We start from the raw sequence: 15,313 nt of genomic DNA, 5'->3' as shown, positions 1-15,313 counted from the left end.
CATCGGTGCTCTCTGGCAAGATGGGCTATCTCTGTGCTCATGGTCCTGCGCCTCGTCCTGCTCCTCATGAATAACCAGGTCTCTGGCAGGGATGCGACGGTGCTCTCTGAGGAATCTCTCTCTGTATCTGGTGATCTCCCTGATGAACAACGCTAAGCAATACTGATCCTCATACTCCATAATCCGAGAGAGAGGTCCAAATCTGTGCCCAAATAAACAGTGAAATCTGCCACGGATCTCATAATATAAAGGGCATCTGCAAACAAAGTGCTAGAGAGAGGAATATTAAAGCTAATAAATAAATACATTATCTATATAAACAAATATACAAATAAATAAATAAATAAAAATCTACATGAGAGAGAGGAGAGATAGAGGAAAGAGAGAGAGAGAGAGAAAGAAAGAAAGAAAGAAAGAAATTTTATTAGAGTCTTCGAAAGACCGATGGGTCTATGAGACTGAAAGAAAACATGATTGTAAAACCCCTCTAAATTTGAATTAAAACCCCTCTTATTATTGTAATCCTATTAAATTTTTTTAAAAAGTTTAATTAAAATACCCCTCCTTTTGAATGCACGTGGTATACTAAAATTTTGTGAGGTGAACCCCTCGAACATTTCTCCCGTGTGTGCTCATCTACCCATATTCATATAGTTTTACCCACACAACACAAAGCCTCTTGATATTTCTTGATGTCTAACTTCTACACTTGAGCATCAAGTAGGTCCTGTGCATGAAGCAACCTTGGGAGTACAAGAGAGGGCATCTTCCACTCAACCAGTAGCATTGTTTGCATCCAACAACAAGGCTCACTAGCCAACCGAGGGGTGAGAGGAAAAGACCATCAATATTTGGTGATCCTATTGGGGATTGATGTGCTCAAAGTAAGAGTAGGGAATTGAGTGGATTGAGCATAACAATCCACATAATCCAGTGCATAGAAAATTTAAATTTATATTGATAGGAAATGAGTGAGGAATTGATAGGATTGAGCATAGCAGTCCACATAATTGAGTGCACATAAAATAGAAATTTATATTGATAGGCAATGAGCCAAAAAGGTTTCTTGGATTATGATTTGCGGTGTTTGAAGACCTATCAGGCTATTGGTGTCTAGAAAGAGGGAGGAAAGAGGAGTATACCCATGCAATCTATAAGACACTTCATGTTGACACATCCTTAGAAAGACACCAGGAGAGATAAGAACATCTAAAATAAGGTGGAAGGAGTTGGAAAAAATGGGATGTGGAAGCTAGAATCGAATCTAAGGCAGGGGTAGATAGTTGACATTGATGAATGGGACTAGTAGAGGCCACCCAATAGCAGAGAGCTTGAGAATGAAAAAGGCCTAGCCACGTACATGATGAGGTGGCAATTGACTATTGAGGATCAAGCGAGTCCTAAGGGTTCATTTGAGACATCCTAAGAGTCATGGGCAAGTCCTCAAGGGGGTGATATGCAAAATCCTGCTTTGAGAGGTGTCTGATGATGTGGTCAAGCCCCGCGCCTGAGTAAGTACTCTCTGTGTCGGACCCCCTCGTGAATGAAGGCCGCGAGGCATCTCTGATCTGGGTAGGCGAGGAATTTGGAAAGGAGCCCGGAGCTGTCTCTGAAGAGGCAGTGGTAGCGACGTCAGATCTCGTAGTACATTGGGCACCTGAAAATAAAATGCTCCTCTGACTCGACCTCCTGACAGTTGCACAATAGGCATAAGCGATGCTCCCTAGGAATCCCCTCTGCTCTGCTGCTCTCTATGCGGAGGCGGTGTGATGATACCCGAAACTGTCTGATGGAGATCTGTAGTGAGTGAGGCATATGAAGCTCAGTGTACCCCGGTGGTGTGATGAATCCCTCCTCCGAAATACGAAGATAGTAATCTCTGTAGAAACTCAGCTTCACTGGAAGCTCCCTTGGCTCCAACCAGGTCCTAAAGGTGTGTAACTGCAGGAGATCCTCACGAATGACCTGGTTGGTGTGTGGCCTGATCGGGATGGTGGGTGGGAGTACTGGAGGGGCATCTAAACTGTACTGAAAAGGAGGTATCCTATCGACGTGGAACCCTAGTCTCACAAACCATCTGTGAGTCCGTGCATACCAGCATCGCTCGTCTCCCTCTACTGCCAACCTCATGGAGGAATGAGGAGCCAACCATGGCAACCTCTGTCTCCCTCATGTGCAGTCCCCATATGATCTAACCCGGTGTAGATATGTGATGGTCTGAAAGGCTGCATCTAGTTGGAGTGGAGAAGCACCAAACTCGGCCTGAATGATGTGATGTGGTACAGATGGTTTCCCCCGGATCATCCGTGAGAGCATGAGGATTTGCAGGCGCTCCACCCGTGTTCACTCTATCTCTGACATGTCAGGCTCCCAACAAGGGCTGCCATACATACCGGCTGGTCGGACCAAGGAATCGAAGAGAAGAGCCTTGGTCCGAGGGTCCTGGAAGTGGGAGTGAAAGCATTGTCTCTCTAGCCGAGCCAGTGAGGCATATCCCCTGCTCAGTCTTGCTTGCATTGCTGGTCTCATCGTGAAGATCGGGCTGGAGAAGATGACTCCTAAGTAAGTGTATGAGGATATGATCTCAACTGGTGACCCACCGAAAGTAAAAGTAACCTACTTCCGTTGCATGTTTGCTCGAGAGGTGTTAAAGATCATGACCTTGGTCTTGCCAAGGTTGACCTCCAAATCATGGGATAAACAAAAAGCGTGTAGTGCATCCAGGTGTCGCTGGAGCCCCTCGGGTGTGGACGACAAGAGTGCCATGTCATCTGCATAAAGAAGAATCCTGATAATGATCTCAGAAAGTGAGCAACTGGTCCCTCCAAACGCCCCCATGAAAGTCTCAAGCTCATCGATGTAGAGGCCAAACAGGGTCGGTGATAAGGTGAGGAGCTTTGAGGTCATCAGTGATGTCAGTGACCTTGTATGAGGTGCCTACTTAAGGACCTCTTTCTTCTTCATTCTATATGCAAGTATTCTGATTTTGTGTCAACTCTACTCTTTCCTTTCAGCATTCCAACATGGTATCAGAGCCATTTCATCCCCCTTGAGCCCATTTCTGCCACATCATCATCTTCCCCTTCTTCTTCTTCTTCTTCACCATCTCTCCCTCTTCTCCAAAAATTTTGCTTGAGCTTGTTCTCCTTCAATCCTCAACCATTTCCCACACCCTTTCTGCTGTAGATCCCTCTTGTTAGGGCGAACTTCGGGCTGGAAGGAATTGACAAAATACCCGCGCTGCTGGTCGCCATTGTACGAAAGTCGTCGAAGTTCTCTGCTGCAAGTTCTCTGCGCCTGCTTCGACTTTCTCTAATTCCTTTCAGGGGGAGTTAGTCCATACCTAGAGCTACCTTGTGCTGAAATCTGAGCAGCAATGGCTGCATATTGAAGGAGAAAACAGAGAAAAACCAGTCGACTTTGTTCATGAAGGTGAAGGCAACCTGACGCATATTTTCGCCTCTTCTTCCCAGAGGATCTACTGTGGTATACCAGCTCTCTTTTGCCTCAGAAAGCCCCCTTTCTTTTGCTTTGAAGAGTGTGCTATGAGCCCTCCAAGTTCAGCTCTCTAGTTTTGACAGTTTTTACATGCTTTTGAAAATGATGCTACATAAAATGCTACTCTAGCATTTCTGGTCTTTTGAAGTTTTTAATAACTTCACTACAAGTGTTGCTTCAGTTTTGTTTTGACTTGCTAGACCTGGTTGTGATTGGAAAGTGGTTGTTTCATCCACTTCTATGAAGCATATAAAAAGTAGCATCATTGTTTGAAAACTAGTAACTACTATTTGCTACAACAAGTGGCTATACTTTGGAAGTATTGCAGTTCTTTTTGCCTTGTAAGAGAGATAGACACTGCCCAATATCTGGGTTAGACCCTCTCATGGCTACTTTATATAATCTTGAGAAGTTCAATGGAAAGGGGTTCCATACATGGCAAATGAAGGTAAAATTTGCATTAATGCGGGAGAACTTATGGGGACTTGTCAAACCTACTCCTACCGCTTCTTCTACGGCCTCAAATGCTGGGGAATCTTCAGCTCCGACACGACCGGCAAGGGATCCAGCAAGAGAAGAAAAAGCATATGGTATAATTGCTTTAGCTTTGGGTGATGATTACATACATCATATATCTGACTTGGAGTCTCCATCGGAAGCATGGCAGAAGCTAGATTTGATTTTTGGTGCAAGCTCTCATATTTCTAAACTATCACTTAAAATCTCTTTCTTTGAATTAAAGATGGCAAGTGATACTACTTTAGCTGCCCATGTCAACTATATGCGGAGTCTTATGACTCAGTTAGCTTCTATCAACTCTCCTATCACCCCTGATGATGCTATGGCAGTACTACTTAAAGAGTATGCCTGAAAGCTTTGATCACATTGTAAGCACTTTGAAGAATCTTCCAAATCCAAACCTTGAAGGCATTATCTCAGCTCTCCAAGAAGAAGAAAGACACATGGAGTTAAGGAAAGGCAATGACACTGCTTATGTTATGAAATTCCAGAAGGGCAAGTACTCTCCTTGCAATCACTGTGGAAAGACAAATCACCTTTCAAAGGACTGCTCCAAAGTTAATCCATGTAAGCACTGTGGCAAAAACAACCATAGTGAGAAGTTCTGCAGAGACAAAGCAAAGACAGAAAATGCAAATCTACTTACAGTGAATTTGCCTCCACAAGATGAGGCATCCCATGAAGATTATGCATTTTAAATCATCTCTATGTATGCTCCAGATCACTCTTTTTATGTCAAGGTACTCAGCCTGGATAGTCCTCCAAAATGAATGAAAATAAACTATTGTGTTGTGTGTGTTTGTAAACACCTCTGGTCACCTTATGATGTAGGCCATGTGTATGTTTTGCTCCATGGTACCTCCTACAGACATTGTGTGCATGTACATGTAGGGGAGATAACCATTGGAAGGTCTGTTTGTATCCCTTTCTGTTTACCTTACACCCAAGGGAACCCTTGCTAGCATGAGAACCTAGCCATAGATTTATCCTTGACCACCATGAGATGGCATGAGAAACTATGAGACTAGATGTATCCTTGACATAGCCTGAGGCATCTCCTTGAGGGGGGGTTTGTTGGGATATCTCAAGGTGTATGCCTCAGGCACACCTTATGTTTCTATGTGTGAGTGCTAGAGGCACAGTTAGGTGCCCACAAGCACAGTTAGGTGGTGGAAAAGCCACATAGGATGATTGAGTGAATCTAGGAGCAGATTGAGGAGATGATTGAGGAGCTTTGAGGTCATCAGTGATGTCAGTGACCTTGTATGAGGTGCCTACTTAAGGACCTCTTTCTTCTTCATTCTATATGCAAGTATTCTGATTTTGTGTCAACTCTACTCTTTCCTTTCAGCATTCCAACATAAGGGACAACCCTGTTTGACCCCTATGGTACTCAGGATCTCATCTGTCCAACTTGCGCCTGTCCGAACTCGGCTTGAGACTCTCTCATACAGTGCCATGAGTGCCCAGATGATCTCCTGATCAAATCCCAGTGTCTATAGGCGTGTGATGAGACGAGCTCGAGGTATTGTGTCAAAGGCTTTGCGGAAATCCACAAAGCAACAATATACCCTCTCGTTCCGTGATCTGGCCTCCTCAATGACACTCCTGAGTGTGAGTATGTGATCCATAGTCCTATGGTCTTGCCTGAAACTGACCTGACCCTCTGCTCTGAGCCCTCTCATCTTTGAGAGAGAGAGAGGGAGAGAGAGAGAGAATATATATATATATAAATATAAATAAATAAATAAATCTTACTATATATTATAATATATTATAATATAAAGAGAGAGGAGGGAGGGCGAGAGAGAGAGAGACATAATGTATTATCGTATTGTATTATTTTATATAGATATATATATATATATATATATATATATATATAGATAGATAGAGAGAGAGAGAGAGAGAGAGAGAGAGAGAGAGAGAGAGAGAGAGAGAGAGAGAGAGAGAGAGAGAGATGTTGGCGTGCGGAAGGTGAGAGAGAGAGAGAGAGAGAGAGAGAGAGAGAGAGAGGGAGAGATGTTGGCGTGCAGAAGGTGTTGGGAATTTGAATTAGGCTCGAGCAATCAAGGAAGTCAGAAAAGAAAAACTTTATGGGAGTAATCAAAAGACTCATGTTTAGGAAGAAGATCTTCAAACATGTTGGAAGACTCTCGAGGCGATGGGATGACATGCCTCAACGCAATTAAAGTCTCCAAAAAAATCAACAGTTTTCAACATCGCAAGCCAGCCCTCAATAGCTATCTCACAAATCTGTAACGTCTCCAAGTGAGCATGCTGTCATGGTTGGTGCAAACTTTTCTCTGCAAGGAGGAGGTTTCCATTATCTAGATATGTCAATAGCACAAGAAACAGCTTCTAGGACCCAAAACTTTTCAACGTATTACTTCTAGGAGCACAAATTTGGCTTGAAGAGTTAAGGATTGCCTAGGAGCTTGAGCTGCCAAGAAGAATGGCATCCCCTCCTCCGTTAGTCCTTCCATAAACTGGGGTGTCAAGGATTGCTGCATTTGATGGAGACCCAATACCCAACACCCAGGGAGGAACCAGGAGCTCTACCACTGCAGCCAAGAATTGGCTAGAGAATGATGCTGCAAAGGCAGTGAACGTTGCTACAAGGCAATTAATCATGTGGGCAAAAGATGGAGTGGGGGGAGGGTGCTCTTTGGAAAATGCAATAAGGAGAGGAATCGAACAATTCTTTTACTGCATCTCTACTGCATCAAGATGTGATACAAAGAGAGAGAGAGAGAGAGAGAGAGAGAGAGAGAGAGAAAGAAAGAAAGAAAGTGTATTATTGTCCACTAAAGGCCAAAATGGGCCCATGGGACATCAAGAACTCTGCATACAAGGTAGCACAAAATCAACGTGCCACAAAGAAGAGGCATCGTTGAATATCATCTAAGTGCTACGCAATACAATGCAAGTGAAAGTACATAATGTCAAATCTGAGCCTAGATACAAAGTAAACTAGATGCAAGAAAACCGCCCCTGGGTGCAAAATGGGGGGATGAGTACAATATGCCAATGCAAAGATACAAGTCCAGGTGTCACGGAGTCTGAGAACCAAAATAATACTGGAAATCCTGTCCATCGACTCTGCCTCCTGCTATGAGAGTACAAATCTGAGCAAAGGTGAGGTGAGCGGCTGGTGGGGCGAGATCTCCATGAGTAAGTCTCCTCCGAAAAGCTGCCATCATCCTGGATCGTCTGGAGATGAAGCGGCGAGTACGTCCCCTATGTAACAAGATCCTGCGGCGTCTACAAACCATCTCATATGTACATCCACAGGGTGGAGGCATGTGTCCTGTGTGAGCTCTGACCTCCTCATGCTCCTCCTGGTCTCTGTCTTCTGGTATAGCGTGTGCCTGAGCTCTATTAGGTTGGGCTCTATCACGCTCCGGTCTGTGCTGATGGTCTCTGAGGTAGTCTCGTCGAAGCATAGTGGCCTCCCTGACATAAAGAGCTAGGCAATGCTGATCCTCGTAGTCCATCACTCGTGAGAGAGGTCCAAAGCCATCCGTGAAGAGACAGTGGAATCTACCTCTGAGCTCATAATATAGCGGGCATCTGCAAATGAAGTGCTCCTCTGACTCCACCTCTCCCATGGTGCAACAAGGGCAGATCCTGGTCTCTCGGCCTGGTCGCCGTCCATCCTCCATGCGTCGCATCCTACCAGCCTCTATCTCGAGCTGATGCGAAGAGACTCTAAGCTGGCCAAGGGCAATCCTCAGTGAGTGGGACATGTGGATACCTGTATAGCCTGGTGGAATGACAAACCCATCCTCTGAGATCCGAAGGAAGTGGTCACGATATGTGGCCATCTTCGTCGGAAGCTGCGTGGGATAAATCCAAGTGCGATACTTATGAAGCTGCAGCAAGTCTGCTCTCGTGACCTGGCTAAGCTCGTGGCGAGTCAACTCGAGATGAGGGGCATCCATGTTGTATCGGAAGGGAGGCAGTCTATCCATGTCTAGTCCAAGAGATGTGAGCCACCTAGTGAGTCTGAAGTACCAGCAGTATCGGACCCCAGATCGTGTAACCCCAGAGAGAGAGAGAGAGAGAGAGAAAAGAAAGAAAGAAAGAAAGAAATTTTATTAGAGTCTTCGGAAGACCGATGGGTCTATGAGACTGAAAGAAAACCTGATACAAATCACAGTAAGGGTGGAGCTACTGAAATGAGCATTATCACCCGTGCTGAATCCTAAGTCTGATCATACATAATCAAATACATCTGGATGTAACAATGAAAAAGAAAAGGACTGGAGTGGAGCGGAATCCTCCATATGTCATGTCGCCCTAGCTGGTGCATAGACGATGATGGGACGTTGGCGCCTGTCAAGGGGTGTTGTGCGTCTCGGTCTCCTGGGCGAGGCTCGACGCAAGACCAGAGCCACCGTGACTCCCGTGGGACGTATCCCGGGTCTAAACAATGACGGGAGGTCCCCCAAAGTGATCTGTGTGTCCCCTCGATGTCTTGTGTGTCGTGCTACGGTCATCAGGTCGGGGTCTCTATCACGTCTGCGGCTAGAGATTGGACGATCAATGTCACGCGATGAGAAAAACTCTGTGATCCTGCTCTGAGAGGTGTCTGATGATGTGGCCAAGCCCCGTTGCTTGAGTAAGTACTCTCTGTGTCGGACCCCCTCGTGAATGAAGGCCGCGAGGCATATCTGATCTGGGTAGGCGAGGAATCTGGAAAGGAGCCCGGAGCTGTCTCTGAAGAGGCAGTGGTAGCGATCTCGGATCTCGTAGTACATTGGGCACGTGAAAATAAAATGCTCCTCCGACTCAAGCCTTCTAACAGTCGCACAATATGCATAAGCGATGCTCCCTAGGAATTCCCTCTGCTCTGTCGCTCTCTATGCGGAGGCGGTGTAATGATACCTGAAACTGTCCGATGGAGATCCATAGTGAGTGAGGCATATGAAGCTCAGTGTACCTCGGTGGTGTGACGAATCCCTTCTCCGAAATACAAAGACAGTAATCTCTGCAGAAACTCAGCTTCACTGGAAGCTCACTCGGCTCCAACCAAGTCCTAAAGGTGTGTAGTTGCAGGAGATCCTCTCGAATGACTTGGTTGGTGTGTGGCCTGATCGGGATGGTGGGTGGGAGTACCAGAGGGGCATCTAAACTGTACTGAAAAGGAGGTATCCTATCGATGTGGAACCCTAGTCTCTCAAACCATCTGTGAGTCTGTGCATACCAGCATCGCTCGTCTCCCTCTGTTGCCAACCTCATGGAGGAATCGAGAGCCAACCATGGCAACTTGTGTCTCCCTGATGTGCAGTCCCCATATGATCTAACCCGGTGTAGATATGTGATGGTCTGAAAGGCTGCATCTAGCTGGAGTGGAGAAGCACCAAACTCGGCCTGAATGATGTGATGTGGTACAGATGGTTTTCCCCAAATCATCCGTGAGAGCATGAGGATCTGCAGGCGCTCCACCCGTGTCCACTCTATCTCTGACATTTTAGGCCCCCAACAAGGGCTGCCATACATACCGGCTGGTCGGACCAAGGAGTCGAAGAGAGGAGCCTTGGTCCGAGGGTCCTGGAATTGGGAGTGAAAGCATTGTCTCTCTAGCCGAGCCAGTGAGGCGTATCCCTTGCTCAGTTTGGCCTGCATTGCTGGTCTCATTGTGAAAATCGGGCCGGAGAAGATGACCCCCAAGTAAGTGTATGAGGATACGATCTCAATAGGTGACCCACCGAAAGTGAACTGCTTCTGTTGCATGTTTGCTCGAGAGGTGTTAAAAATCATGACCTTGGTCTTGCCAATGTTGACCTCCAAATCATGGGATAAACAAAAAGCCTGCAGTGCATCCAAGTGTCGCTGGAGCCCCTCGGGTGTGGACGACAAGAGTGCCACGTCATCTACATAAAGAAGAATCCCGATGATGATCCCGACAAGTGAGCAACCGGTCCCTCCGAACGCCGCCAGGAAAGTCTGGAGCTCATCGATGTAGAGGCCAAAGAGGGTTGGTGATAAGGGACAACCGTGTTTGATCCCTATGGTACTCAAGATCTCATCTGTCCAACCTGCGCCTGTCCGAACTCGGCTTGAGACTCTCATAAAGTGCCATGATTGTCCAGATGATCTGCTGATTAAATCCTAGTGTCTGTAGGCGTGTGATGAGACGAGCTTGAGGTACTGTGTCAAAGGCTTTGCGGAAATCCACAAAGCAGCAATATACCCTCTCCTTCCGTGTTCTGGCCTCCTCAATGACACTCTTGAGTGTGAGTATGTGATCCATAGTCCCATGGTCTCGCCTGAAACCGGCCTGACCCTCTGCTCTGAGCCCTCTCATCTCTGTGAACAGGCTGACTGACGCATCCAATACAGCTGCATAGATCTTGGATATCACATGTCCAATCATGATAGTCCCGTAGTTACTTGGGTCCATGGGATCCCCTGCCTTGTGGATGGGGGTAATGGTGTTGAGTGTCCAAGTGCAGGGGAAGCCCAGGCAAACAGCGTCATTGAATAGATTTGCTAGGATCGGGGCTAACGTGTCGATCCCATATGCGATAAACTTAGTGCATAGCCCCTCGTGATCCTTAGCTCGGCCATTGTGCAGTTTCAATGTTGCGTCCTTGACTCCCCCTCTGGTGAACAACGTGCAAGTGGTGGGGCGACGTGTGTGTATGAGATTTGGAGTGGGCTTGTGTGGGACATCATAAAGATGGTGTGCATACGTGTGCCAGACTCTCGTGTCGGTGAGGGATGATGGAGACCTACGCTCAAGGAATCTCCGCCAAAAATCCTTAGAGTTGCTGTTGTACAAGATGTGCAGCAGCTCCTCCTCATTTCGACGAAGAAATGCCTGCTTCTTCCGACATACGAGACGTCGGTACTTGCGTACCGTGTCTGGTGTGTTCGAGAGGTGACGTTTGGTTTCAAGTCAGAGTTGTCGGCAATAAGCCTTGCACTCCTCATCGTACCAATTGTTGCATAATACAAAACCTAGAGTTGGTGGTCTAGTGGACCATGTGGTGTGGGGAAAGATTTGGAGGACAGCCTCGTGGAGTGTGCGACTAATCAGGGCAGCATGGTCCTCTATGAGTGGTATGTGATCGATGTAGGTTAGGAGTCTGTTTAGGCGTCCAGAGTAGGCCGGTGAGAGGCTGTGATCAAAGTGTATGTCGTGGTAGGTGTCGTGGTTCCTATGTGGTGTGTGTGGTGTGGCTAAGCGTGGGGTGGCGATAGTGAAGAATATGTATGTGTGATCAGCTCCTGGAGGGAGTGGTGCTACGGTGAAGTCGGTGATACATGAAGTGAAGGTAGGGGATCCCATGATGTAATCTACTACACTAGTGCCCCCCCCCCCCCGTGTGGGAAGCAAGTAAAACCACCTGAGGAGGGCCATAGGTCAAGCCCGTTGTAGATGATGAGTTCATGCATCCTGCCTAGATCAAGGAGTGCGTGTCCATATGGTGTAACAGGCCTGTGTCGGTCCGATGAGGTCTTGGTCATACCTGCTCCGTCTAGGTCCATGTCTGGTAGCATGATAGAGTAGTCTTGGAAGTGTAGGAGTGGTGCCTGGCACGTATTCGTCCTGGCGTTGAAGTCCCCAACAAGGAGAACTTTCCCGCGGGCTGAAAGGTTTGGGATATCCTGATGTAAGGGTGCATATGGCAATGTCTGACCCTCCTCTCGTGCGAGTCTGGCGAAGTGGGATGTGTCTGGCGGGAAGTAGCATATTGCTGTGAAAAGGTCATGGGTGTTTGTGCGTCGGATCTGGATCCACATGAATCGGGAGTGTGCGTCCTTCCTCTCAATGGAGATGGCTCTAGCGAGGGAAGAGCTGTACAATACTGCGACCCCGCCTGATCCTCGGACTCCTTGTATCCCTTGTCTCATCCCTGAAGGCTGACTCCCATGTGTAGCCACTGACTATCGGTAGTGGACGGTCTGGGGTCTGGTGTGTCTCCATGTAAAAGACTATTTCTCGTCCTGTATAAGACTCTGAGAAGTTCCCTGCGTCTGACCATAAGAGAGAGAGAGAGAGAGAGAGAGAGAGAGAGAGAGAGGGAGAGAGAGGTTGGCGTATGGAAGGTGTTGGGCTAGGTTTGTATATGGAAAGCGTTGTGTTGGAAGGCCTCCAAAACAAAAACATACATTCGTAGATCAAATGTAGAATTCGAATTTGACCTGAGCTGCTATCAAGGAAGTTTTTATGGGAGTAATCAAAAGATTCATGTTTAGGAAGAATATCTTCAGACATGTTGGAAGACTCTCGAGGTGATGGGATGACATGCCTCGACGCAATTGAAGTCTCCAAAAATGTCTACAGTTTTCAACATCGCCAAGCCAGCCCTCAATAGCTATCTCACATATCTCTAAGGTCTCCAAGTGAGCATGCTGTCATGCTTGGTGCAAACTTTGCTCCGCAAGAGGGACATTGCTAGCATTCAGATACTTCAACAGCACAGGAAACAGCCGCTAGGACCCCAAGATTTTTACTGCACATCCAGTCATGTCTCCACCTCTGGTGCAACAAGAATATGTTCCACTTGGAAGGCTGCCTCGAGATTCGGTTGTGCATCTTAGCATGCTGGATGTATGAATTGGAGACCTGAATTCCAGTGCCTTAGATGTTGCAGCTGCATTTGATTCGGAAAAGAGGTGCCTGGTCTTTAGCCAGAGAGCCTCTCAATTCTTGAGGACAATGCTTTGAATCTTTGATTTGGTAATGCTAATGAGTCAATAAATGAGATATAGTTACCTCATTCTAGAGCAAAGATGATTGCGTTTGCGATTTATTTCAATTGTTGTTATTGATGCATTAAGGTCCCAAAGTTAAGCAATAAGCCTTTTGTAACAAAGCTCATAGCTGAAGGAGCTCACATTCTTTGGAATTGGAAACTTAAAACAAGCTCAAGTACTTTAATTTTGGTTTTGGTTATGGACACAGAAAATTGTTTTAAGATCCCACATTGTGACCCAGTGGAGCGGGTCTTGCTACTCGTATTAAAAAAGATCCAACTTTGTCATTGATTGATAAACAAAGCTTTATTAAATTGGCTGAGGACAATGAAATATTATTCAACAGGAGGTCAGGTGGCTGATATTCTAACCAAACCGCTTGCCAAGATTAACCAAGAGAAGTTTTCTAACTTGATGGCATGAAGCCTAATTTATTATTCATCAAGGGGGAATGCTGGAAAAAGTGTTGAGCTATGAAGTTAGTTCACTTAATTACCGTTGGGTATTTTGGGCTAGGTGTTTAAAGGTAAAAAAGAATGGTGGTAGACCTTAAGTCTTAGGTTAGGACATCCTTGATGTTATGTCATGGATGAGGGTTAGAGAATTTCAAAGGCCCACATGATGTGGCAAGCCCCCATATATATCCATCATGCATGAAGGAGGGGGTGCCACATGGCAACAATCAGCTGGTCTATCTCATGTGGCCTTGCCACATGTCACACATTCATTCACTTACCATGTCACTCACTGTAGGGCAGCCAATTAGATGCAGGTATTGCATCTACGGCATGTGTTGGAATCTTGATGTATTTTGATTGGGCATATTGTGTCAGTGTGCCATATAGGATGGGGCTGAAGCCCTGGTTTCTGTGAGAAGCCACTAGGAAGCTTCTTCCTCTCACCTCCTCACCTCCTTAGCTAGGTGTTGCTATATGTGAGGGAGGGGTGAACATTTCTTACAGCCTTAATTCTTTGGTTTTGTCTTAGCTCTCAAATGGAACGGATTCTTTCTATGCTATAAGATCATCAAAAACTGGATGTGCTCTAAATTAATCTCAATGTATTAGGGGTCTCAGGGACTAGGAACTCAACTGCATGTCTAGACAGAAGCAAAGGCCTGTTCCTTTTGTAAAGATGGGCTTCTTTACATTAAAGAGTCAGCAACAAGTAAGTGGAAAATGTACGCATTAATAATTGAGAAACTCCTTGCCTTTCACACAAGTATTTTTTTAAAAGTCTGAAAACGGTTTTCAGCAATCCACTTACATTGAAAGCTGCAATGCTCTAATGTAGTCATGGTGATGCGTTTATTATTATGTTTTATGAAATGATAATAACTGTAACTTTTTAGATCAACTTGGGTTCCGTGATTTCTTTTCAGGGTGTTACTTGTGTATGCCACATACTGTTGCCTGTACTGTAAGAATCAATTACCATCCATTTTTTAGGGTTGCAGATCATGTAAACCATGCTTTGAATTCAGACAACTTTTTTTTTAGGAGCTAACTTCATAGAAAGGATTTGGTCTTTAGACTGAACATTGGGTGCATGGTGAGGCTTCTTCGATAGATTAGACTGGCATCATTGGTTTCAATTTGACTTCTAGCTTCTGTGAGCTATGAAATGAAACCCTGAAGAGTAGATAGGAATACTATACTTAATGTATCAATTGTTTCCATCATGTGGTTGTCCATAATTAGTACTTGTCATTCATTGTCTCTGTTATGATGGCAGGGTGACGTGCTTTTCGCATTGCTCTCCAACTATATGATAGATCTTGACTGGTTGCTTTCTGGTACGTTCAAAGTGCCCTGGTTTCTGAAGAATAGCTCACCCTTGCAAATTAAAAAGGGGGGGGGGGGGGGTTCCTCTCACTATGTGTGCTTTGTTTGTCTTATTTTTAAATTGTGAAGAGGAAACACTGGAGGGTAACTCAGACGAATGGTGTCTTCATGACTTGGTGAATCTTTGGAATTAGGATGTGCACATCTTTAGCTGTAGGGCAAACCCAGGGACTATTGAAGAGGGTTGTTCTTTACTGCATACGAATAAATTGTCTAATTCTTTGGGGTGTCTTTGCTTTGTATGGCAATAAAATTTTTAGAACCTTCTTTGAGGATGAACAAGAGCTCTTAGAGCATTCAGGCTCAATAACATTTTCTATTTACAGTTCCACGTTTTTCACCATAACTATGCAAACCTTGTGCTGTCTAGAGGCCTAGGCAGAGCTCTGAGATTGCAGCTACAGCATTCAAGGTTGACAAAAACTTAGTGATGGTTCTCATCTTGATTTACATTGCACTAGAGAGCAGGCATGGCATTTGAACAAGAAGGAATGAAACAAGAAACTCTCTAAACTTTGCTTTGTAATGTATGGTGATATCCGCCTTGGGTTTTTGGTTTGATGGGGAAAGGCAGTGCGTATAAGTCTTGGAGGCCTGAGAATCCCTCTATGTGGAAGGGTTGGCTGCTGCTGACATCCCCATCGTGAAGTCACCCAGATCATTTCACGAGCTTTCCTCTGTGAAGTTCTTGCTTTCGAATCCAGCATAATTCTGTGTACATCGTCGTCCAAGTGCTTTGA

The 15,313-nt window shown here is 45.7% G+C and overlaps 1 protein-coding gene across 1 annotated transcript in view; it reads left to right on the top strand.

Moving 5' to 3' along the window:
• TDP1 (tyrosyl-DNA phosphodiesterase-like protein) overlaps window positions 1-15,313 on the top strand; it is a 172,896-nt gene that overhangs the window by 74,971 nt on the left and 82,612 nt on the right. The window contains 1 exon segment of the mRNA XM_087388793.1: window positions 14,464-14,524. Within this exon segment, the coding sequence (XP_087244919.1) occupies window positions 14,464-14,524 (61 nt within the window).

Source organism: Dipteris shenzhenensis, chromosome 17, assembly GCF_047967505.1.
Source record: "Dipteris shenzhenensis isolate YYH24624 ecotype China chromosome 17, Dip_SZ_1.0, whole genome shotgun sequence".
NCBI lineage: Eukaryota > Viridiplantae > Streptophyta > Polypodiopsida > Gleicheniales > Dipteridaceae > Dipteris > Dipteris shenzhenensis.
The sequence above is the reverse complement of the archived record's forward strand: the minus strand, read 5'-3'. Positions and strand labels throughout refer to the sequence as shown.